Source organism: Trematomus bernacchii, unplaced genomic scaffold (assembly GCF_902827165.1).
Source record: "Trematomus bernacchii unplaced genomic scaffold, fTreBer1.1, whole genome shotgun sequence".
NCBI classification, from domain to species: Eukaryota; Metazoa; Chordata; class Actinopteri; order Perciformes; family Nototheniidae; genus Trematomus; species Trematomus bernacchii.
In genome coordinates this window covers 5,068,513-5,094,812 of record NW_022987547.1, presented here as the reverse complement: position 1 = coordinate 5,094,812, position 26,300 = coordinate 5,068,513, and the positions used below count along the sequence as shown (strand labels likewise).

Below are 26,300 nucleotides of genomic sequence, written 5' to 3'. Positions count from 1 at the left end.
TATTTTCTGTTTATTCTTTTAGATCCAATTTCAGATTTGGTTTGCTATAATTGAGCTGTGTGTGTGTGTGTGTGTGTGTGTGTGTGTGTGTGTGTGTGTGTGTGTGTGTGTGTGTGTGTGTGTGTGTGTGTGTGTGTGTGTGTGTGTGTGTGTGTGTGTGTGTGTGTGTGTGTGTGTGTAGGTATGAGGACCATTGGTGTGATCACAAAGCTGGACCTGATGGACGAGGGGACAGACGCAAAGGAAATCCTGGAAAATAAGCATCTCCCACTCAGGAGGGGTGAGCGCACACACACTTCACACGCATAACTTTTTTTTGAAAGACCGACCAATCAATTCATTCCATTGATTTTTTTTGGCATCTTGTGTTACCCACAGATCTGTTTCAGACAGAAATATTCATTAAATAAACGTTCAGCCACTGAATCATTCATTTATACACACACACACACACACACACACACACACACACACACACACACACACACACACACACACACACACACACACACACACACACACACACACACACACACACACACACACACACACACACTTTGTTCTTCTCTTTTTAGGGCCCTCACAAAAAACCACTCTGTTTCCCTCTTGTGGTAGTAAGGAAGTCCTACTAAAAAATGCTCAAAACCCTAAAAAAAAAATACAGAAAAAGTGCAGATGGATGTAAGGAGGAGGTTATGATGAAAACATTACTGAGTGAGAAATCAAAAGACAGAGAGAGAAATGTGGAAGAGGGAAAAAGTAGCAGTTAAGAGAAAAACAGTGTATGTAGGAGCTGGCGTGTGTTTTGCGGGCTGCCCTTTATTGCTATGTGCTGATGCGGTACTTTTCTTTTCCATTTGCACTTGGTTAGGACCCAGGCATGTGCTTTTGAATATTTTCCATGTCTTTTGTTTTTTTTATATGCCCCCCCCTCCCTCTTTCTTTTGCTCCCCGTCTCTCTCTGTCTAATCTGGATGTTCACATTTTACAAGGCTGCTGGCTCACAGTTGCATTTGTTATAGAGCATGAAACAGCCTTTAAGCGAGTGATGCATGAGAAAACTTAACTGGAGGTGAAATAGGATCCGCGTGAACTCTCCTCTCACTTTTTATTCTTTCTGTCTTTAAAACTTTGACACACACATAGAGACATTTATCCATCTTCCCTTCCTTCCTATCCTCTAATCATACCGCCACTTTATTCTTTTCTTGAATCCAATGTCCTCAGAAATGTTTTTAAAAGATTATTAAACACAGTTTTAAGCGGTTTGGTTCTGGATGAGCTGTTCATTTTTTGTTTAACTGATCCGACACAGTTTAATCTCGCATTAGAGCAAACTGGGATTGCGCCGGGCTCTTTATTTTCTATATATGAAATATCTTCCATTTAAATTTCCAGTCAGGCCACAGCTATTGAATCTGTTCCAGTCTGCTCTCAACATTTCCAGGAAGTGATAAAAAGAGTTGGATCTGTTTTTCTGCAAATCTCTCAGCGTTGCAGACTGCATTGTAAAATGTCTCTTGTGTGTCCAGGTTACATTGGGGTGGTGAACAGGAGCCAAAAAGACATAGACGGTAAGAAGGACATCAATGCTGCTATGGCCGCTGAGAGGAAGTTCTTTCTCTCCCACCCCGGATACAGACACCTGGCCGACCGTATGGGCACGCCCTTCCTGCAGAAGACCCTCAATCAGGTGTCTAAAAGTAGTGAGAGTGTCAGCAACAGATTATTCAACGTTCATTGCATCTATACTGAATCATGACAGATCGTACATCAAATTATGAGTCTGTTTTTTTTCAAGCAATGTCATTTTAAAGGTCACCTATTATGCAACATTAACTTTTTCCTATCTTTTATACATAAATATGTGTCTCCTCTGTGGAAAGAGATTCTGGAAGTTTCAGGAAATAAAACATGTCCTGATCCATGTATATAAAAACCTGTCTGAAAATAAGATGATCAGATTTTGGCCACTTTATGATGTCATAATGATTTTTGGGCCAAAAACCAACCAAGGTAACCCCCGCCCACCTTATCACCTGAATCTCCTCCTGGAGCACCATTAGGCGCTTTCACACCGGAGTACTTTTCCCAGGAATAGTTCCGATAGTTCCTGGGATTTTGCGTTCACACCAAAAAGATCTGGAACTAGAACTTTCAGGGACTTTCCTGGGGAGAAAAAGGTTCCAATTTCTGATGGGCGAATTGCAAACCACGCCCCGTAAAACTCAGAAAAGTTTTGTGAAGCCGCCATTGTATTTGCTGGCATTAGCATTAGCCCAGCGTACCAAAGGAGAGAGACTAACTTATGGCAACACAAAAAAAAACATGGGAGCGGTGGAGATGAGGAGGTGTCGGCGTTCTGGCGATTTACTCGGAAGGCTTCAGTAGAAGCCAGTCCCCAACTCCGGGGACCTCCGGCCGGGGACTTCGGGTGGCAGTATACGCCGTGAAGTTGTTTGCGGCCTGCCAGTAAACCCAAAGCAGCAGAAGAAGAAGAAGAAGTGACGTCAGCGCCTTCATTTGCCTAATCCTCCCCCAGGGACTTATTCCGGTGTGAACGCGATCTGCTCTTTAGTTCCGATGAACTAAGTACTGGGAACTAAGTACGGCAAAGTACTTGGTGTGAAAGCGCCTATTGTGTTATTTTTAACCAAATATCTCTCAGAGGGGCGTCGGGAGTGGCTCCTTATTTTCATCTAAAGTAAAAGACAGAGACTCAGCACTTTTGAAACAGGGCTGAAACAGAGGGGTTTATGGGATGCTGCAATGCACGATCTGTTTGCTATTCCGAGCCAAACACTTCAGAGACATGTTTTGTATATATCTGAGACCTATAATATATTGATGAAAAACAGTATAATAGGGGACCTTTATTGTAACTAAGATACTAGTAGTCGAGTAAACTGTACAATATTGCCTTCAGAAATGTGGTGCCGTAGATGTAGATAGTGACATGAAAAGGAAATATCTAAAATTGAAGTGCCTTAAAATTGTGCAGCACAGTACTGAATGTACTCAGTTACTTTCCACCACTGGTTCTGACTCTGACCTTTGACCTGCACAGCAACTGACCAACCACATCCGGGACACCCTGCCGGCCCTGAGGGCCAAACTGCAGAGTCAGCTGCTGTCCATAGAGAAGGAGGTGGAGGAGTACAAGAACTTCAGACCTGACGACCCGTCCCGCAAGACCAAGGCTCTGCTGCAGTGAGTACACACAGAGGAAGACATCAGATACAAACTGAATAAAAGACTGAACAATATTTCTGTCCTCTCCTCAGGATGGTGCAGCAGTTCTCTGTTGACTTTGATAAATGTATCGAGGGCTCCGGGGACCAGATCGACACCGCGGAGCTGTCAGGAGGCGCCAGGATCAATCGCATCTTCCACGAACGCTTCCCCTTCGAACTGGTTAAGGTCTGTGTCTTTCAGATTTAGTTTTTTGGGTGGAGGATTTCAGAATCAGAATCAGAATTAAGTTCATTGCCAGCTACGTTTACACATACAAGGAATTTGCTTTGGTTTCTGGTGGTGCATGAAAAAAAGGCTGCTTTGAAACGAAGTGACTAAGTGCCTTACATGGTTAAAAAAGGAATAAAAAAAAGAAACCAAGATTCAAGAATCATTAAAATAATTGATACATGTTATAATGGAAATAGAATTCAAAAGACAATTACATAAAAAGACATGTTGGAAATGAATGAAATCTTGCATTTATAACTAGCTTCTTTATTTTTCATTAAATATCTGCTTTTGTGATAGTGATTTAAAATATGTTACAAAATTAAAACGTACTGATAACATCTGTCGTATTGGTGTAAAATATTTGGGCTCAGGAAATTCTGGTGACTTTACATTTTTTATTAATACTACAGTCCAAAAAGGATCCACAGTGACTTAAAAAGTACAGAGTACAAACTGTACAACTGCCAGTGTGTGCAGCTTTAAAACCTGAAGGAAATACCAGAAATGAGCCAGAAAAAAGGAAATTCTTTATATCTTTAAGAGTTTATAAGAAAAATGAGGATATCAAAATGTCCTATACGTGAAACACATGTTCTCTCTGGTTCCCTCAGGGCTCTCTCATTCTGGGTTTCCGACCCCGACATTCACTCTCAGTTTAACAGCTACTTTTCCCATTGTCCTCTCTTCACTCTCACTTCACCTCCAACATCACCTTCTACCTTCTGTTTCTCCCACTCTGTCTTCATATCCATCCACATTGTATCCCTCCCCCACATCCTGCTCACCTTTCACATCATCCGTCCTCTAAGCATTTTACCTCACCCCTTCTCGGTTCAAACATTTCTCTCTCAGTTAGCCTGTCCCTCCCTTTCTCTCCCTCATTTCATTCATCCCTTCCCTCACCCTCCCTCTGAGGATATAACTCTTACCCTCTGTGACGGAGGCTTTAGAGAAATGGCCTGTCTGTTTCCCACAGTGAGAACAGAGCAGGTTGCTTCCTAACCAGAAGCTTGACTCATAAAATAGTTAGGATTTATATCTTCATAATAAATGCTCTTAAGGAAATACCTTATCGAAGAAAACAGGGAATGAATGAGTTACTGAAGTAATTCAAGTCAGGTGCTTTAAAAATGAGATATAAAGCAGATTTCTATATAGAAGGCCAGCTGTTATATCTTAGTATGAGCAACATTTGTGGAGGAGTAAGCATGATAAAGGTTTGCAACTGATTGAAAAAGATCTAATTGCAATTATTTTGACTGATTGATATGTCATTTGAGATGTGTTAGTTATAATGGTGGTTATTTTAGTGAGGAATTTTGCTGAACAATTTCAATTTTTTTCCCAGCCCCAGTTCCTTACATTTTCAGCGTGTTAATTGTTATCAGCTGACATGGTGTTTGGAAAAAAAGAATTGAGAAGTAACGGACATATTATAAACAAACCTCCCTGTTGTCTCTATTTGTTTTACAGATGGAGTTTGATGAGAAAGAGCTTCGCAAGGAGATCAGCTACGCCATCAAGAACATTCATGGAATCAGGCACGTCCCCCCTCCGCCTCACCCCTCCCTTTCTTTCTCTGTCTCTCTATCTCAGTCACTTCTGCTGGCCAAGCTGCTTTTAACTGACTTTTCCTATCTAACCACAAATACCTCTATTTTCTTGCGCTTTGTTGAATACTAACGGCATCAATACACTTGGTGTGCGCATAAACAGAAAACTATTTTTTTTTATTTGAGTGAGTCTATAAACTGTATTGTCTAAATGCCATAAAAAATATAAAACGTCATCTTAATTTGGTGCCAAAAAAGTATCTAGTTTCTGAATCGGATAGTAACAGGATATAGTGAGAAGGAGAAGATGTCGGATTTGCGGGTAAATGTGTAAAATGTTCAAATAAATAATATTATATTTTAGAGTATTTTTAAGTACAGATTTCTTGAATTGAATTGATATTGCAATATATTTTTTAGAAAATGTTGAATTGTAGTTTTTGCCTCTCTTTTTGACTAGTTTGTGTCTGATTATATTTGGGGAAAGCTCAGAAATGGAGGATGGATTCTTTACAATTAACAATCTGAAATTAACACTTTTTACCCAACCCTCCTCCCTCCTTTTTTCTTCTTCTTCTCCACCATCCTCCTCTGTTTTTTTGGCCCTGTGGCTGGTTCTCTATCTGTCGGGCAGAACTGGCCTCTTCACCCCGGACATGGCCTTTGAGACCATTGTGAAAAGGCAGATTGGGAAGATTAAAGAGCCTTGCACCAAATGTGTGGACATGGTCATTTCTGAGCTAGTCAATACGGTTAGGCAGTGTACCAAGAAGGTAAACAATCAAAGTAAACAGTGGATAGCACTCTTTGTCTTCAACCCCCATCTGCAAAGTCCCTCTGCTGTTCACTCCCTGTAACCTGTGTGCCTACTGTACGCTTCGGACGCGTTTGTCTGAACAACGCTGGCTGTTGTAGAAATCTGTGATGAGGAAAACCAGTGTGGAGGCTGAGCGGTTATCAAAATATGGCTGCCTAGAAAATATGAAATATCAGAGCAAACTTGAGTTGACTTTGATTCAAAGGCTTCGCTTTTACTTTAAAAAAATCCAGTTTGAACAGATGATATTACCATTAATGCTTGAATCGTATTCATGCACATTTATTTTTTAGTGACCTCAGTTTGGTTGTTTTGGCATAGTCATTTGGAGGATTTTGCACTGCTTCCCAATTCCACACTAACGGCCCGTCCACACAGCGGCGTGCGTTGAAAGCTTCACCATTCACTTTGAATGGGGTGACGTCACTTTTCGCCGAACTGCATTGTGGGAAGCGAAGCGGAGCTTTGCTGGCGTGGCTCGCTGCAAAAGTTGAGCAATGGTCAACTTTTGAAGCCTCGGCAGAAGTGTCAGCCAATCAAATCATATGCCAGTACAAGATCTAGCCAATCAAACCGCTGCTTGTGTGTCAGGGGCGGGAGATTCATGTGATTGGTTGTTGGTCGAGTTTCAGCCCCCCCCACCGGCAAGCTTCAACGCACGCCGCTGTGTGGACGGGCCGTAAGGACTACTATATACGCTCTCATAGTGCACTGTTTCTGCTGACTGTATACATTAAGTCAGTGTTCTTTTTCTAATAGAAAATGATGCAACATTACCTTTTTAATGCCACTTCCATTTCAATGTAACCCTTAGAAGGAACTACATGTATTTCCTATGGAGTTCTTCTGCACACAAGATATTAACTTGTTGTCGCAAGATATTACTTTATAGTTATTTTCATCTTATTTGCACATATAAGTATGTTGTGTGCAAAACTAAGAGCTGGAATTTATTCTGGAATTTGGACACTTTTCTTTAAACCTCCTGCTAAAGATTATATGCACTAAGTAATAATTTCAAATAGATTTTGTAGATTTACCAAAGTAGTTTTCAAAGTACTGGACTAAAATACTCTTAAATAAATACAATGGTATTCACATTTTATCATGATTTAAAGAACCTGGCAGCCATATTGGATGACCTCAGCGCCCAGACTTCCTTGTGAGTGAGGCTGCAGCCGTGCACCTGCAGCAGACGGGAGCCATGACTTTAGTTTTGAACTCCTCCACAGGCCTCTGGGGCCGCACTCTCAGAAACAGACCCTTGTGAGTGTGGCCAGGAGAAAAAGCATGAGTCTTTGTCCAAATTGATCCACTGTGACCAAACCATTTTTACAGCGGTTGGACTGCAACAACCTGGAGGCCCTGGGAAAACAAATGTTAGGCTCCCACTGGAAGTCAGAGGTTTAAAGGAGGGGTGGATGGAGCAGAGGGTCACACCAGGAAGGATCAGGGTGTTATGGCTGACCGTCGGGGGTGCACAGCTGCTGTCTCGCGGTGCTTTGAGTTTCTGGCTGGTGGAGTAGTGCAGACTGGAAGCTCTCTCTATGTCTTCTTCTTTCTCTCACCTTTTCTTTCTGTGATCTCTGTAGATAGAGAGAGACTCCAGCGCTGTCCTGTACTAGAATGACTTCAGGGGAATCCAAATGTCTCACTTGCATTTTCCTTCTTCTGTGCTGTTTACCCCCCCCCCCCCCCAACCCTCACACCTCTCCTTGTCTTTTTATCTTGTTTCTTCTTTTCCATTCACAATTCCCATCCTCCTCGTTTGTGTAATATCCTTTTCCCTCGCCATCTGTTTTCACTCTTTTGTTTTTTTGTCCAACGCCTCCACTTTTTCTTCGTCTGACCATTCCTTTAAGTCGTCTTACACATTTTTCATTTGGTGCTTTTACTTCTCCTTTTTACCAACCTTTTTTTGTTTTCTTTCATAATTATTTATTTTCCTCCTCCCCCCCGTGCCCCCTGCCTACCCCTACAGGACGGGGCTGTTCACCCCCGATCTGGCCTTTGAGGCCATAGTGAAAAAGCAGATCCAAAAGCTGAAGGCGCCCACACTGAAGTGTATAGATATGGTAGTGAGCGAACTCACCTCCACCATACGAAAGTGTAGTAACAAGGTAACATGCCAAAGAGAAGCTAGCCACCCTTTGCTATTGCTTTTAATCACATGTAAGGGTAGACCGATGGCTGGGCATTGAAATCAGGGGGTATTTGTTTATATGTTAATATAAGCTCATTAGATGTTTAAACACATTACATTTTATTTTACTAGTTAAATTGACCATCGTAGTTTAGAGCATAAGCATGCTAACATTTTCTATTTAGTCATTAATGAAAGTAAAGCTGAGGCAGATGGAAATGACACACATTGTTATTTTGACTTGATGATGGCGCTAAATGTAAATGTAGGGTAAGTCTGCCAATACTTATATTTATAATTAATATGTTCAGAAAAATTAATAATTGTAAACTGACTAAAGTGAAAAAAACATTGGAATTTACTGTAGGTTATGCATATGCAGAGCAGGTCTAATATTTACAGATTAAAGCAGAAACACTATTATCTAGATTCCTCAGCCAGCAGAAATCGGTCTATCCTTACTCCAGATTTTGCTACTATTTAGTTTGCAAATTCAACTTTTTAATTTTGTCTTGGCAATTATTGGTCCTTTTATGACTAGTTAACTAATTGTTGCTTCTCAACCTGCATGATAAAGACTTTTATTTGACATCATGATGTCATCATTGATTTCAGGTTTGCTAACAGCCCTTTTTCCCTTTCCTTGTCAATACGAGTTAATAATAAAGTGACTGATTGTGTAGTTCCACTCACTGACCCAAGGAGGGTCTTTATATTTATCTGTTGTCCTCCATCCTGTCGTCCTCTAACCCTTTGAACCTGCTGCTTCCTTGCAAAACCCAGCGTGACCTCCTTTGGGTTTCTCTTCCCTGTCACACTAAATGTCACCTTCAGAGACAAACAGTATTTAAAGATACTGTCTTATAGTAGACAGTGGTTGGGAACATCACAAAGGGGTCAGTTTGAAGTCTTCCTCCATCCCCCTTTCTCCCATCCCTGCCTCCCTGCTCCTCTGCATTGCATGTCAGTCTGAATCACTGTGAGTGCCTCTGCCTGCAGCCTTGTTTATGAAACACAAACATTTCTTTAGACAGTTTTTATGACCCTGAACACCTCAGCCTTTGTCTATCTTCAAGTTGCAATGCACCTTTCCAGTGGCACAAATTATGTCACTTTCAATTGATTGAAAACATCAACAATTTATTGGTTTTGTGTTATTTTTCAATATTGAACTAAGCTACTGTATGGTTGCTCTTCAATTCAATGTGACAATACACGTTTTATTGCTTGATTCTATAACATATTTACCTTTCTTTCAAAAAAGACACATGATAAAACAATTAAAAACTATAATATTTATATGCAGGCTATCTTGCCAGTGTTTTCTGAGCCTGGATTAGTAGCGAAAGCAGCTCTTCCTCAGGCTATGCTGCTGTTCTCTGACGCATACAAGTGACACATTAAACTGTACATCACATTTCTTGCAAGTGCCTCACACGTCAGAAGACGCGGGGACACAAAGAGTTGAATGGCACGATGATTGACACTGTTATAAAGCATCTATTCATTATGGATGTCGTCTGCTTTGTAATTGGATCCAATCCAGGAAGCAGTAAATCTGCTTTAGAGCCAGAAAGAAGTCCATATCCATCACTCAACACAACCATCTGACAGACATGAAAGATGCATTGTAACTTGCAGCGTACTACTCTCTTTCTTTCTGGCGCTGTGATTTTGTTTTTCTTATTTTTCCTTTTTTCTTCACACTTCTCCAAAAGTGTTTTGTGTCTCATTGGAGGCCCACCAGCGTCTGCGTTCGTGGGTTTGCAATGAGCTCATGGAAAAAAAGACCCGCAGTGTGCTGGGAAAAGGAAGCTTTTCTGCCAGATACATTGTTTATTCCGTTTGTGTGGTAATATCACAGACTTTGCACTATTCTCACTATTCTTCTACATTTGTTGCATAATGGTAACAAATGTATGTAATTGATTCTTAACGCAAATCCACCCACTGGTCCCAGACTAGAGCTCCGTCTGGGATAACCCTGTTTAAAACGTCACCTGTTTTATTATGTTTCTGTTACTTATTTAGTTGTATTGGTGGAACTGAGTGTTGTGGTTCAGTGAGGTGAGAATATAGTGGTGTACTGAAGGTTGTGTGTTTGTTTTTACTACCTACACACTTGGCTCTGTGCTCACAGCTGGCTCAGTATCCCATGTTGAGAGAGGAGATGGAGAGAATCGTAACCCAGCACATCAGGGACAGAGAAAGCCGCACTAAGACCCAGGTAACACACAACAAAAATGTTGAGTACGGACCAAGTTAATTGTATTAATAATTTCTAAATTGTCTAACTGTCAGGCAAACATTGTCATTTGTAACTTCATTGGGAACGTTATGTGCAATTATCTCAGTATGTTTTGAATCTTTACTAAGTAGGTGATTAAATTAGTTTTCACTTTACGCTGCTGCAACACAAACATTTCCCAAATTGGGATCAGTAAAGTAATATCTTATCTTATCTTATCTTATCTTACATATGCCACAAGAATCAATTTAAAGATAGAAAAAATGTGTTGAATAAGGTTACTTTGACTTGGGTAACATTTTGGTGGTTTCTGTTTTAAATGATAGCATTAAAACAACACTCATGACAGTCAGCCTTGCACACCAAATGAACATAAAAACTAAATTTGCGAAGCTATGAATTGATCCTTAGGAGATCAATAAGTGGACATTTAGTGATCTATCATATATATTAATCTTGTGTTAATAATTATAATGATGTACTTTTGAAGCTTTGGCAACATTTAAAAATAAAGCCACTTTCTCTCTGTTCAGGTGCTGCTGTTGATAGACATTGAGTTGTCGTACATGAACACCAATCACGAGGACTTCATCGGATTTGCAAAGTGAGTTTCTCTCTTTTCTTCTTCTCCATTATAGAGAAATATATATATATATAACGATGCACAGTCACTGCGGTGATTAGTGCTTAGAGATTTAGCAGTTCATGTGTAGTTTAATACCATAATCCTATCTGATTTTTATTTTTTTGTGTAGTGCTCAGCAGAGGATCAACCAAATCAACAAGAAGAAGGCCGCTGGTAACCAGGTACTTTGATCACACTAAACACACTATCATCGCCATCAAATACTACCAGTTTTATGAGACGTTTACAGGTTTTACTACAGTACAGCCATAGAAACAGGCTGACCTCTGGAGTGTGTTTCGTCTGTTGGCCAGCAACGTAACATCTGAACTTCATACAGTCTTTCCCTGAGGCTTTATTCTGTTAGCACTCAGCTCTCTGTTTTGTCCATGCTAAATGTAGCACGGCTATACAGTATCTTATTACCCTGGGCAACAGTCCATGTCTTACATAATGCAGTCCTGTACAGTGTGTGTGCATGTTACACACTAATGTACAGCAGTCGTCCAATTATGAAACATTTTGTCCCTTCGGTGGAAATCAAGGATAATCCAAACAATCATATTAATTAAAAACACACACATACTGGCAATGTTACAAAATCCTGTCAAAAAACGAAATCTTTCCATCTGGATCTTGAACTGCATTAAATGAACAAACATGTATTGTATTAGTATGACTGTTTTTTTTCATTTTAGTAAGTGCAGAATGTGAATTCTTTTTTTAAATAATGGTGACAATGTTATGAAACAAGAAATAACACATTTTTTAAGTACCTCATGGTTTCGTTTTTCATGGGTTTACTTTACACAAAATGAGCACAATAAATAGGATTTGTTAAATGTGGTTTATAAACACACCATTCGACAGTGGCCCTCATTCTCGGCTCGACAAGGGTTACGGTGATGGACAACAGGTGAAGGCCAACTCCAGATGTCTTGCTAAATTTGAGCTGTGCCTGCCGTTTTCTTAGCTTCCTTTGGGATAGGTGCTTGCGATCTAGCACCTGGGTTGCTATATTTTTATATAGGGTGATGCCAAGAAACGTCTAAAATAAAGAAAATACAAAGAGAAAATACAGGCAAGGCCACACACTTCGGATCAAATAACACATTGACATTAACCGGTCAATGACTACACACATACTATACATATGAGGTCAAATAAACACACGTTGCATGATTTACATTCTGCTTTTGCACATAGCTCTTACATTTTTCCTACATTTTAAGATTATTCTCGTCAGCTCTTGGTGTGCTGGTGTTTATATTCTGTTGCCTGTTTCCTTTGAGTGATTTCTTCTTTTTCTGTGTCTCGTCCTCATTATCTTCCTCCCTGTGGTGTTTCTGCTTCAGGATGAGATCATGGTGAGTTGTGTGTGTGTGTGTGTGTGTGTGTGTGTGTGTGTGTGTGTGTGTGTGTTGTGTGTGTGTGTTGTGTGTGTGTGTGTGTGGTGTGTGTGTGTGTGTGTGTGTGTGTGTGTGTGTGTGTGTGTGTGTGTGTCTGTGTCTGTGTCTGTGTCTGTCTGTGTGTGTGTGTGTGTGTGTGTGTGTGTGTGTGTGTGTGTGTGTGTGTGTGTGTGTGTGTGCATGTATGCAGTTATGCTTTCATGCATCTGTGCTTCAGTCTTTACGCTCTGCATACGTATGTTACGTGTATCTTTATATGTTTAAATGTGTGTGTCTCTTATGTGTGATGGATTTGAGCTGATAGTGGATTCCTGACTGTTTGTGAAATGAGCTTCATGCTAACTACCAGTAGACAGGCAGGTGGCTGAGGTGGAGGATGCTTGGCTGCTGCCCTTTCCTTCTTTCTCAGATGTGTCACTTACACAAATACACACACTTACACTACAAAATGTACGTTATTATCCTACAGGGCTTCTTTACGCTTGGTTGAGTCTCGGTTTGGAGAAGCTAGTCATTGCTTTAACCCTGAGGCAGGTTAGCTCTGGTGGTGAAAATACACCCAACACCAGTCATTTGAACTACATTCAAAGATTCAAAGGCTTTATATAAAGGTTGCAATTGACTAATGTGCAAATAAAAGCAGAACAAGTAAAATATATGAATGTAAAATAGAATAAGATAAGCTATAAACGTAAATAAGAATGTAAAATCAAATACGCTCAAGTGGAATAAAATACTGCTTATTGTTCAAATAAATAAATACATGAGCTGTAAACGGACGAATGCTATAAAGATTTGAACGCTCTGAACAGAGCTCAGTCATACAAAGAGACATTTACTTGTGTGTTCTTGAATTGCATCTCAAAGAGGAGTGGATACGGAATAGATTTTCTTTCCTTGGAGAGAGTTATCAAAATGTTTTATTGACAGGTCACTAGACTTCCTCTCTTTTATTCCCTGCTGTCTCTCCCCGATTCACTGCAGTGTGTTAGACATATGTCACCTCCATAGATGTCAGTTGTAATAACAACCTCCCAGATCGGGGTCAAAGGTCAGGGGCACATTGTAAACAAAGTGGTGATCTTCACTTCCTGTTTACAGATGGATATAGTTAGCCCTACAGCTTCTGTTCTCTTGATTTAACACCCTCCTGACCTCTTGGATTACTAAATAGAACTTTATTTTAAAACTTAGTCCAGATCCGAAACAAATCTTTAGATAAAAAAAATATTCTGAATAATGAAAATATTAAAAAAAGAAATGCTGCTGAGAGTGTTGTATGTAGAGCCCTCTGTGACAAATGGGTTTATATTTTGTCCTTCAATAAAAAAAGCGCCTGGTGTCTCTTTAACTTAATCCAAGGCTTGAAGTCGGTGTGCAGACGTTACTTTAAAAACCTCCTTGGACTTGGAAATGTGACTTTTCCGGATGCCCTTTTTGTCTCTTATTTGATTATTTTACTCCACTTCTTCAATAAAACATCAGATCCGTGACTCTTTCTACAGCTTAGACACTAGGCTCACTTTAGAGGAAATTAAACATCAGAGGAAATGAAGGTTGAAATGAAAGGGAAGTGCATTTTTGTCAGTTAAGCTTGATCACTCCATGACTTCTCCTCAAAAAGCACATACTGTATAAACCAGTCCGGCTCCTGCATTTCATTGCATGGCCTCAAAAAGGTTTGAAATTGGCCATTCTTGTTGTAGCCTCCTCACTCCCCCTGCCCTGCTTGCTGTCCCCTTGCCAGCTGTTATGTGCTGGTACCTGAACAACATTGTGTACTTGGCCTTTAACAAATGCCCTGCGTTGGCGTTCTCTCCACATTCTCATTCAGCCGGAGAGAGGAGTTAGCGATCGGTTCAAGGTAAATAACACGCACACCATGTACTGTATGTGTCTATAGTTTCCTTTTGGTGGAGAGAATGAACTACGAGAAAGAGAGTGTGTTTAGTCAAGTAGGTGAGCGTCTCCTTAGTGTTGTTGTCACTTCCTATCTCCACTAGAAGCAGTGACATTACATTTGACTGTGCTGAGCATACATGTTAGTGATGTGCATATCTGTGTTACCAGCACAGACTGACAGATTGGGTGTTTTGCCTTTAGTATGTTATGAATAATCATTTTGCTTTCTCTGCTTGCCTGTGTGTCTCAGGTGATCAGGAAGGGTTGGCTGACCATCAACAACATTGGGATCATGAAGGGAGGAGCCAAGGAGTACTGGTTCGTCCTCACCGCAGAGTCCATGTCGTGGTACAAAGACGATGAGGTGAGAAGCTGTTCACACACAATCTCATGTAAACACAAATATTAAGATCACACCTGTACATTTCTGTATGAGGACACTTAAAGCCGTTTTGATTGCATTAAAATCAACTCAACAAATTGCAAGTGGTCCGAAAAGAAAGACGTGTTGCTGTATTGTGATATATTATTATGTAGGTAGCAGTAAGCTTTGTTTGGCTCATGCATATGCCCATGTAAAAAGGTTGGCTTAATTCCGGGAGCCTATTTAAAAAGTAGTTCAAATTGTTGAATTTAGGGTCATGCTAAAAGTAGAAAAAAAGCATGTTTGGAAAAAAAACCCAAGCTGTATTTACAATTATTCAGTTATACATCTGATTGTTAAAAAGCTCCATTTACTTATGCACGGGATAAGATATCTTCCCCTCTGTCTGAACAGCATCAAAAGTATACTGTTTAACAACAGACCAATATATTTTCCTCCAAAATGACAATACCAGGAGACATATTTCAGTTGAACGAGTTTCCATCAGAGAGATTATATTCTCTTTTTTATCCAAACTGTATTCCAGCTCACTACGCTGGCAAAAAAACAGTGGTTGGTCCGACTCCTTTGCAAACTGAGATGTTTTGACCCGGCGTGCTTTTTAGTACTGGATCAACTGGTCAGAGCGATGTCCCATGATGCTTTGTAGGACTATTAGGAGCTAGCCACAGTCTCACTGTCTCCAGGCCTTAGCCACAGCCGCTCTGCTCGCTAACGTGTGTGTGTGTGTGTGTGTGTGTGTGTGTGTGTGTGTGTGTGTGTGTGTGTGTGTGTGTGTGTGTGTGTGTGTGTGTGTGTGTGTGTGTGTGTGTGTGTGTGTGTGTGTGTGTGTGTGTGTGTGTGTGTGTGTGTGTGTTGCATTTAGAAGGCCTTTTACAAAGAGTCAGGACCCCCCAGCATGTCAGACACCGAAGCTGGCACACATATGTGCATACCAGAGCCCCCTGCCCTGTTCCCAATTACACACACACACACACACACACACACACACACACACACACACACACACACACACACACACACACACACACACACACACACACACACACACACCCGCACAAGCTGCTTTTAATAAACTTTCTTTATTTCAAAGAAAGGGCACGAAGTGAGCAAGGGACTGGATTGAAGGGGAGGAAAAGGGGGAGGAGGGAGGAGTGTCTCTTGTTAGCAGCAGAAGTAACAAGGACCATGTGAAGTGAGAGAAAGTACGAGAGATGGAATTAAGAGCATGGGGGGGGGAGACAGGGGGGAGGAGAAAGGTCTGCGGTGGACGTTTTTCTTTATATCCTCCCTTTATACATTGCCCCCTCATACATCCTCAAAGATTTAGGAAATACTTCTTCACCCCTCCTTCACTAACTTTCTGTCTCACTCTTTCCTTGTCACCCTCTCCTTCTCTGTCTCCACCCTCAGTCTCTCCCTCGCTTCTTGTACTGTATATTTATTTGAACATGCAGGGAGACCCAAAACCAACACATGGTGCCGGTGTAAAAGCTCAGTGCAAAGGTTGAAGAACAAAAAAAAACCTTTCCATTTTGTATTTTTTTTTCTATCCAAGCTGAACATTTCGAAATAGTCCGGTCACACAAGCTAACACGCACTAGAGGTTAAAGTACTCCTGAGAGCATTCACTCACATGTGCACCTGGACAGATACTTGCCAAAATACACACAGTTGATAAAATGCTGGAAACTGTTTTATGTTTAAATTGTGAAAAAAAAGGTATGAGAAAAAAAGCTTTTGCAAATGTGCAGCAACATTTTATTGACTGCCTCTCGTCATGGGGAAAACCCCTGCCGCAGCCTGGTAAAATACACACACATACACACACACACACACGCACAAACACACATCCCCTAGACACTAATAATAACTTTCAACCCAACTGTTGGTGCCAGGATGTTTTGGTTAGTGTGTGTGTGTGTGTGTGTGTGTGTGTGTGTGTGTGTGTGTGTGTGTGTGTGTGTGTGTGTGTGTGTGTGTGTGTGTGTGTGTGTGTGTGTGTGTGTGTGTGTGTGTGTGTGTGTGTGGTGTGTGTGTGTGAAAACCTTCTGGTCTGTATTACCACAGGACATGCCAATTCTTTGAATCAGGCTGCTCTGTAGCTTAAAGCTTTCCAAAGCAGAGAGAGAAGTAGGGCGGGAGATGTGAATGGAGAACAAAAAAGGATGAAAAAAATAATGACCCACACGGCTGTGATTTTATGGACCGTCAGCACATGTGATATCCATGTATTTTTATAATCAAATTCATACATTTAAACATAGACCTTTTCATTTGTCACTCAGAGACAGATTAATAATATGAAGATATTTAAACTTTGCTGTCCTTTTAGTGGCTGTATTTAGCTTGGGTGCCCCGTTTGGCTCGTTGCGTGTGTGTGTGTGTGTGTGTGTGTGTGTGTGTGTGTGTGTGTGTGTGTGTGTGTGTGTGTGTGTGTGTGTGTGTGTGTGTGTGTGTGTGTGTGTGTGTGTGTGTGTGTGTGTGTGTGTGTGTGTGTGTGTGTGCGTGTGTGTGCGTGTGTGTGTGCGCGTGTCTGCCCGGGTTTCCCTGCTTCTGCTGTAAAGCTGCCAGAAAGCCAGACTCGCCTGGTGATCCCAGCTGTAAACATCCTGGGGGGAAACTTCAGACTGCCGCTTCCAAAACACCTACCAGGAAAATGTCTGCCATAGGGTGTGTGTGCGTGTGCGTGTGCGTGTGTGTGCGTGTGTGTGTGTGCGCGCACGTGTGTGTGTGTGTGTGTCCTGGGGCCGCGACATAGTGGCAGGGCTCTAAATGGAAACAGGTTGGTTTGCGGTTTTCATTCCTGCAGACGATGCTCTGTGATGGGACACCCTAACCCGTGTGAACGTATCTACCCTCTACTTTGTGCTTTTGTACACTTGAGAGGGAGCAGGAGTCCACAATTGCATACTGTGGGTTCGCTTTATCAAAGACAGGCGGGCTGGAAGATAAACTGCGGCGTTGGTGAAGAGATAGAAAACAAAACATAATGGAAAACGAGCCAGGGGGTCTTATCTAAACTTGTAGCGTTTCACATGACGACACCAACAAACACTGAAGCCGCAAGCAATTTTCCTTCTTTTTTTAGAAGGGCTATACAAAGACTCGTAAAAATGGCGTATAGACAATGACAGAGTGGCTTTTCTTTTAACATTTTTGCATGGTGGCTTCCTGCCTCTCTGCACATTACATGGTCATTTTGAGGTAAAGTTGGGTTGAGACATAATTGTACATTTTGGTCGAGAGCGCAGGGGGATCACCATGTGTTTGAATTATCTTTTTTGGGTAAGTGTTCATTTCTTCTGTGTGGTGAAATCTGTTTTTGGTTTCAGTTCTCGGTTTGATCTTTTTGGTTTTGCAGAAAAATAAACAACATATTGGTGAATGTCATGCAACCATCATTTGTGTTCATATGAATGTCATTCTGTGGGTCAATATGAGACTCCCCATTCAATTTCTGTGACTGAAAAATAGCTTGAGGAAAGAAATATAGAAACAATGTCAAATGGATATCCAAGCATCTTTATTCAAACAACAATTTTTACAGTTTTATCATCATCAGCTTTCACTTTTTTTGGATCTATAACAACTTAAAGAGTACAACAAAAATATAAATAAACTGTAATCTCATGTCCCTGTAAACAGATTTAAAATAACATGCGCGACTCATGCCTCCATCACTCATAAATCCAACATAGGCGAGGGCCAGGCCTCTGTGGTGGAGCCTTTGGGTGCTTTATTTAGGCACGTGGCCGAGCTTGTCCAGATGGAGAGGGGTGGTGCTGCGTGTTCCCACAGCTTTGTGCCTGTTAGATGCCCTCTGAAGCGCTCTCAATTTCTTTCTTGTCACTTTTCTTGGAAGCTGTAAGTGGTCCCGTGCTTCCCCGGCCAGCCTAACCAATGTGCAGACTACTGTACAACCACTACTTCCTGAACAGGTAGTCTGAACACTGGGCAGGCGGGCTGGGCAACTGAAGGATCCTGGGATGAATCGTGAAAGTACACACTTTCATGACGAAGATTTACACACTCTCTACTTACTGCGATTCCCGTATCAGACTCTTGGGGCCTGCTCCCTCGGCTCTCATAATCTGTCTGCTAAAAAAGTGCTGATAGTGCTGGCTGGAGGAGAAACAACATGAGGGATGGATGAAGGGCCTGGCAGGGAGGTGGAGGAGGAGGTGGAGGAGGCGGAGGAGGAGGAGGAAAGGTTAGACAGAGGTGATAGCCACTGATTGGCAGATTCAACGACATTCCCTCCTGTTTCCCGCTGTGAGAAGAAGCATTCCAGACGGAGCTCTGCAGGAAAAACACCAGACGCAGAAAAACATTCATGTTAAAGTGTAACAAAAATACTTTAAAAATGTTTATATATTATTCATTACATTTGGTCTATTGGTGGGATATTCCTTTTTTAAACGCAACAGAAATGAAGCGCCATTTTCTTGGCAAACCCCTTCTAGCGTTTCTTAAAGAAAAAGGATTAAAGCAAAGAAACAACACATACAGTAGGGATGGAGAAAGATGGGCAGACATACACAAAGGGGTCATACCCCATTCCCGCAAATTCGTACAACACAAACGTATTGGTCCCCGCTGACCTCCAGGCCAAGACTAAATAAACAAAAACCAGGACATTTCACGAGACATTAAACATTTTGATAAACTGATGAGATAAAGCTGCCTTTAAGCCAGATCTGTGGTCCCCAAGTGCGCTCAGTCTCTTATGGCTACAAACTAAGTAGTGAATAGTTGTGGTCAGTGGGGATCACACTAAGTCTCACCCAACACCTTCCCACCAGAATACATAACTATGAGTCTCCTTGACACATGCAAAGCGGAAATAAATATCAGAGGGAATACTTGCGACTCGACATCTCCACTCTCTCAATCTTGCTGTCTTGAGCGAAGTCTCTTCTTCTTGGCGGATATCTGTTGCGTTTCCTTCTTGTCTGTTTAGCCCCAATTCCTCTCCCGGCGTCCGTTCATTCAGCACTCGTACACCAAAATCAGGACATTGGTGTCCAAATACATTTGGATTTGCTTAGCATTAAGATTAGCGAAAAAGCCGCGAGTGAAGCGAGAAAGTTGGACCGGCTGGAGGCTCGACGTGGCAAAGAACTGGCCATCAAGTTTCTCCTTCGAAAGACAGAAGGAGAAAAAGGAAGGAGAGAGAGAGAGAGGAGATATGGAGAGAGAAGGAGGAGGAGCTCGCCAGCCCCCCATTTTTCCTCTCCTCTCTTCTCCCTCTCTCCCCTCCCTCTGTCTGGCTTCCCCCCCTTCCCTTTCTTTCTTTCTTCTCTGGCTTTTGGGGAGAAAGTGGAAGGTCAAAGGTGAACAGGAAGTGAGACGCATTCATTTGGCGTGTGTGTTGTAAAGTTTGGAAAGGGAGTGAAGGATTGGCTGCAGAGGAAGGGAACTTTTTAGTGAAAGCTTATGTGGGAAGATGGGAGGACGCCTGCGTTAGATGTGTTTCGTAAAGCGCCTGCATGTTCGTCCCTTCCATTTCAGTGTATATGCACATCTCTGCTTATGGTACATGTGAGTGTATATGTGGTTTAAGTGATGGATGTGTGTGTAGGAGTGAGAGCAGAGGCTCCACGGTCTTTGTAGCGAGGGCAGGAATGTCGGCGTTTTCTTGGCAAGCGAGAGGAAGCCTTGTAATAACTCCAGATGTGCAGCCCTGTGGTCTCCATCTCTCTCTTTCTCCCTCTGTTTTTACTTCTAAAGCTGATTTCCTCTCCCTGTCCGACTCGAATAAAGGGCCCTTTATGCAGCAGCCTTCGCAACACACACACACACACACACACACACACACACACACACACACACACACACACACACACACACACACACACACACACACACACACACACACACGGACGGGGGGTGCTGGTGAAGGGTGACATACTACTGGTAAATCAGAACCAGGGCGAAAGAGGTTGTGTGTGTGTGTGTGTGTGTGTGTGTGTGTGTGTGTGTGTGTGTGTGTGTGTGTGTGTGTGTGTGTGTGTGTGTGTGTGTGTGTGTGTGTGTGTGTGTGTGTGTGTGTGTGTGTGTGTGTGTGTGTGGTGTGTGTGTGTGTGTGTGTGTGTGTGTGTGTGTGTGTGTGTGTGTGTGTGTGTGTGTGTGTGTGTGTGTGTGTGTGTGTGTGTGTATAGAGGTGGCCAAGGCTGTATGTTTATTTTAGCTATGGTTTCTGAGCTCCAAATCAAAGCAGGCTCAATCCCGGGAGAGACGACTCAGCAGTACAGGCAGAGATGGAGGGATGTGGAGGGAAAGTGAGAGGAAAATGGAGATGAAAGAAGGAAGCAACTTAAAAATGTGGGGCGAAAAAAGATGTACACATAAATATGAAAAATGTTGTTGAGAAAGGAGCCAGAACAGAGAATCAATCCTCATTATTGTTGCAGTAAAGTTTGGAGTTTTAGGGATTGGAAGGAGTGAATGTTAATGGGTGGGTGGGGGGAGCGCTGCGGTCGCACCGACATTGTTTCCACTGTTTGGATGACCAGGCAGGCAGCTTCTTTTTCAAACTCTTAGTCAGTAGAGCCAGAAACACTGAGAATGTATGCACACACACATGCAAACACACACATATACACATATCGAGTGTAATGCGTGATTCCATGTTATTGCGTCTTGTCATGAAATACTGCTGGTTAACATTTTAATGAGAAGTTATCAACTCTATTTTTCCCATTTTTGTATTTTGATATTGTATAAAGCAAACGACTTTGTCAGTTTATGCGTATGTAATTGTATCTTTCAAGTGTTTGCATCCGTGTGGTGAGACTTAGCTTGTAGATGCTGCTGCCAAACCCATACAGGCCGCCCCACAATGTGATCTCCTGTATTTTATACAATTGTTAGCAATCAGCTGTGAGTGGAAGCTCAAAGATATTTTTCAAAAAAAGATAGCATGTCCAATCGCAATTATTCTTGTTGGATAACATGAATGCAAACCACAAAATAGCTTGGTTTTATTTTTCCCTCTCACTCAAAGTATCACGTTATTGTAATGTCTCTGTTAAAATGAAAATCTGGATTATTTTTTAAGATATTATCCAATATCATAGTGTTATAGTCAAAGGGAAAGTGGTATTAGAGGTATTTAGATTCAGAAATATAAGTAACAATACATTGAAGTCCTGCATTCAAGATTATACTTAAGTAAAAAGGACATAACTGTTTTTTAGAAAGGTGCTATTGTTGTGTGGATAGTTTTAACTACAACATTGTTAAATAGTTTGATGGAGTTGTGCTCAGGCTAGGGATCGGCCCCCTCTTTAAAAAGTATTTCAAATGAATAATTGAGTTGGATAGAGGCAAACACAAAGTTCTGCCACACAAATTCATTTGATTGACTTTTCTCTTATGTTTGACTTTTTGTGACATTTATTGGATCATTTTTTATCTCTTTGGGCCTTGCATATTTATTTGAATGAAACCATGTGAGGAGTTTAAAGCTGAAATGTATTTAAAGTAGAACTGCCAAAGACATCTGAAATGAGTAAAAAGTTCAGTATCATCTTCTGAGAAGTCATGAACTAAAAGTATAAAGTAAATAGTAAAGTTAGGTATCCTACATGTGTGCGGGCCTTTTATCAATTTTGAATAGTTCAAATACAGACACACACACACTGGTGATAACACAAGATAAACAGAAATGTTCAAATAGCTTCTCTATCTTGCCTGCCTTTTAAATGTTACAACTATTAGACACAAAACTCTACTAATAAATCTACTGAAGTTAATAAAAGTTAGCAAATATGAAAAAAGAACATAGAAGTAATGGACCAAATGATGGAAAAATGGTAACAATGGCACTCAAACGGGTAATGGATTAATAAGAGTGTGTCTTATTTAAAAGGAAAGAGTAGAAAAGTGGGTTAGAGATTTTGTATTATTTATTTATTTATTTGACAGGGACAGTGCACATTGATTGACATTTCTGTAAATGCGCCAGAGTTAGCCAACAGGCTATTTTTCATCTGTAGTCTCTGGACAGATGTTGAAAGTCATCCTAAAAAAAAAATTCACTTCAAATGACAGGTAAATACATTCAGTAAAACAACATTCAACATAGATGCTTATATTATGATAAAAGCATATATAAAAACTCAACTAAAATACATATTCACAAAGCAGACAGATAGCAACAGGTCAAGGCACATGTACAAACAGAGCGTTGTAAAGTGCAGATTGTGTGAGAAACAAGAGAGGAGTGAAGACCGCAGAGTGTCCGAGTGGGCCGGGGAGGTACACAGGGTGGTTTGTGGGATAATTCAACGTTTATCCTGCCTAACTGATGAGATAAATGAGTAATGTTTGTTTGTTTGTCATTCTTTCTACCTGATTGTTCCGCACATATCCAGAACATCATGTCAATACACAAATCATTAGAGAAACAAAGCCTGGGATTAGACTCAAACAGGAACCAGACAGATAAAAAGAAAACACACTCGTGCACTTAATGTCTTCTAGCATATTGTATTCGGCGTGTGTGTGAGTGTGTGTGTGTAGTTTGTAATTTTGATATGTGTGTGTGAGACTCTGCAGGCTCCTTTGAAGAGGGCTTGACAGACATTTACTGCATGTGTATAATAACACAAGACATGGACTTTAGGGTGTCATTTTTCATTTAATATATTTTCATGTTGTTTTACTTATCTTATAAATCGTTTTTTTGTTTTGTTTTAAAGACTTACCTGAGATCCAATTGACTCTTTAACCTTGACATAAGTGTGAGAATTTCAACTTAATAAATATCACGTTTTACAAGACTAGATTTACTGTAAATGTGTTAAGTAAAAAAATAAACCCTCTCCACCCTTGGAACTGCCCACTATTGGCACTATTATGTCATAAAAATAAATTCAGCCCCAACATGCCCTCAACAATATTGATTAAGAAGTGCACATTTTATACTCTGGCGGTTGGTTTTACTATAAAAAGTATTTTAGCAGTTCATTTTGGCCTTACTGTATCTGGATCATGCAGTTCTGACGTATGAAGGACTGCAATGTGCTAACAGGATTAGGGTTTGGGATTACCACCCTTCCTGGTTTTCCCCTAATTTGCATTTTATACAGTAATGCCACAAGTTAATGTTAGGACTCTACATAATAAGCATTTACCGGTGTGAAACCTTTGCCAAAAAGTTGCAGCTGAAACCACCTGAGTAACTTCACACACATGTGAACGTTTTACCTTAATTTATTCTGACATCACACGCTCACCTCACATGTGAGTGTTTCAGTTTGTACGTTTTTTCCTCTTATGCGCCCGCAATTACATCTAACAGTATTTGCTTCACATGCAAAAACTAAGAGACTGGTCACAGGTGTTTGTCAGTTCCCGGCTCACAGATAAATATTTTTAAATCCCTAATTGTGAGTTACATGACTTTTCTAAATGTATCTTTGCAAAGTTAAACACAGTTTGAACAGAGCTTTGCCCTCTATCAGACAGCAGTATAGACGTGAGGGGATTTTTACGTGTTTATATGGTTAGCGGGCTGCGGTGCCCCTTCCCCCTTTCTTTTACTCTTTGGTGGTCAGCAGTGATTGATCACATGTCCCGGCCAGCCCCTAGGTTGTAACACTGACCTTCTGCAGAAGTAAACGCAGAGCAGATAATTAACTGCTTGGCAATTAGCTGCCAAACAGGAAGGTATCGCTTTGACCTGCCAGCCGGTGTTTGAAACCGGAATGCTGGCTGAATGTGTCATTGTCATGTGGACACTTGAGTTCCAGAAAGTTTATTTGTGTTTGTGAGCATTCCCACAGGAAGAGCTGAGCAGAGCACAAAGGCTGTCACTTTACTAAAGTCAGCTGAATCAGCTGAGATTGGAGCAGAAAAAAACGAAGTAATGATAGCGAGAATCACCAGCCAAACTAAACATGTCATACAATAAATGCTTATTTTTTCACTATAAGAAAATGTGAGCGTTATCCCTGTGAAAATGGACATTTCAGATTGGATTTGTTTTCCTGAAACATTTGTCTAAAGCTGACAAGGGAGATATAAAAACCTTTGTGTCTGCTGATATCAAGTAGCACTTCCCATGATATATGAAGTATTATAAAGTGAGGACACTGGCGCGCTGCCCAAGGTGATTTGTTATGAGCGTTATTGCACAACCTTGAAGCTCAATGAGTCACCGACAGCTGTGTGTTTTTATACATTGTCCCAGAATAGCTCCAATCTATCTGTTCCCAATAGCAATGCTCTCGGCCTAATTGTTTGCTGTTTGGCAACACGTGGACTTTACTTTAAATAATATCCAAACAGCATTAAAGTTCAAATGTTGTTTCTTAAAGACAGATAATCACTAAACTTAGATATTGCTCGCCTAAGTGTTTTTCATTTTATACCGTATGTAGACTCAGCAATATTTTTCTCTTTTTATAGCGGAAAAAAACGTAACGTTCGCCACAAATGGAATCATTTTGTAATTAATGTAATTTGATTGAACAAGTATAATTTGGCATTGAGTGTAGAAGCTAAACAATCTTCACCACAAGTTCTTCAAACACAAGTCCCCTCTTTTTTTTATGTCTTTCCCCTTTCACATCACGTACACATTACAACCATTTTTTGAGAGAAAAAACTCAATAGGGCAATGGTGGAAGAATGGAGGGAAAGAAAATTGGAGGGAGGTGAGGAGGAGGGTTGTGAAAATTGCCGTTGGCTGCCACCCAGGGCCCAGTCTTTGTGGTAATGAAGGGTTAGAGGCAGCGTTATTGCTCCCAGATGCCGTGCGGCTTCTCTGCAGCCCTTTGATGCATGGCCCAAGTCACCAGGACTTTTCTATCAGACTCAGATCAACATACACACCACACACACACTCAGACACACTGAGATATGCAGCCCCTTAAAACAACATGGATGCTGTAAAGGACTATCTTCTTGGTTTTGCCCACCAAACTACACAGATATGTTACAAAGTGTTAATTGGATATGGTTTGTGTAAAGCCCCCATGTGTGCGTACATACTGTATCGTTTCTGTGTGTGTGAGAGAAAGGCTGTATTTCATCCACATTTTGAATTAGTGTTTGAGATGTTTTTTGGAAGGTATGCAGAGTGGTGGAGTGACTTTATGAATCCAGAAGTGAACTTCCTCTGGCTCCTCATAATGAGCCCGCTATTACTCACTAGCAAAATAAAACCATGGAAAGTACTTTGCTCCAAACGCCACAGGTTAACTACCAAGTGCAATGCCTGTGTGTGTGCCTGTGTGTGTGTGTGTGTGTGTGTGTGTGTGTGTGTGTGTGTGTGTGTGTGTGTGTGTGCGCGTGTGTGTGTGTGTGTGTGTGTGTGTGTGTGTGTGTGTGTGTGTGTGTGCGTGTGTGTGTGTGTGTGTGTATTGAGACAGCAGGTAACCAACATAGTATCCCAGGTTAAAGAGTCAGTTCCCCCTTTGTACTACTCCTTTGCTGTTTTGACTGGTGTGCAAAACCTCATCATAGTGTGTTGTCACAAGTTGTTTTATACAGAAGTTAGCCGGCTACAAGACTCACAGTTCTTTACAATAGCATTTAAACACAAAACAATTTCCACCACTCAGACCCTGTTGCTATGTTGATTTGAATTGGAATGTTTGTTTTACTCTTCATTCTATTTCAAATGTTGGCTGATGTGTGATTGGGGCAGTCAGAAGCAACCAAAGATAATGGCAGACCAGCAGAGTTGTAAAAAAAACGTTGATAAGAAGAGCTTCTGGTCTGTCATGGAGGATGAG

General features: G+C 41.2%; 1 protein-coding gene across 2 annotated transcripts in view; it reads left to right on the top strand.

Annotated features, from left to right (window-relative positions):
- dnm1a (dynamin 1a) overlaps positions 1–26,300 on the top strand; it is a 54,293-nt gene that overhangs the window by 16,170 nt on the left and 11,823 nt on the right. Inside the window, exons 5-16 of one of the 2 annotated variants that reach the window (XM_034123048.1) lie at positions 182–280; positions 1,533–1,693; positions 3,068–3,210; positions 3,285–3,420; positions 4,942–5,009; positions 5,656–5,794; positions 10,122–10,208; positions 10,763–10,833; positions 10,985–11,036; positions 12,210–12,221; positions 14,098–14,127; positions 14,416–14,529. In XM_034123048.1, the coding sequence (XP_033978939.1) occupies positions 182–280; positions 1,533–1,693; positions 3,068–3,210; positions 3,285–3,420; positions 4,942–5,009; positions 5,656–5,794; positions 10,122–10,208; positions 10,763–10,833; positions 10,985–11,036; positions 12,210–12,221; positions 14,098–14,127; positions 14,416–14,529 (1,112 nt within the window). The remainder of the gene's footprint in view (positions 1–181; positions 281–1,532; positions 1,694–3,067; positions 3,211–3,284; positions 3,421–4,941; positions 5,010–5,655; positions 5,795–10,121; positions 10,209–10,762; positions 10,834–10,984; positions 11,037–12,209; positions 12,222–14,097; positions 14,128–14,415; positions 14,530–26,300) is intronic. The other variant, XM_034123049.1, reaches the window with a different exon arrangement.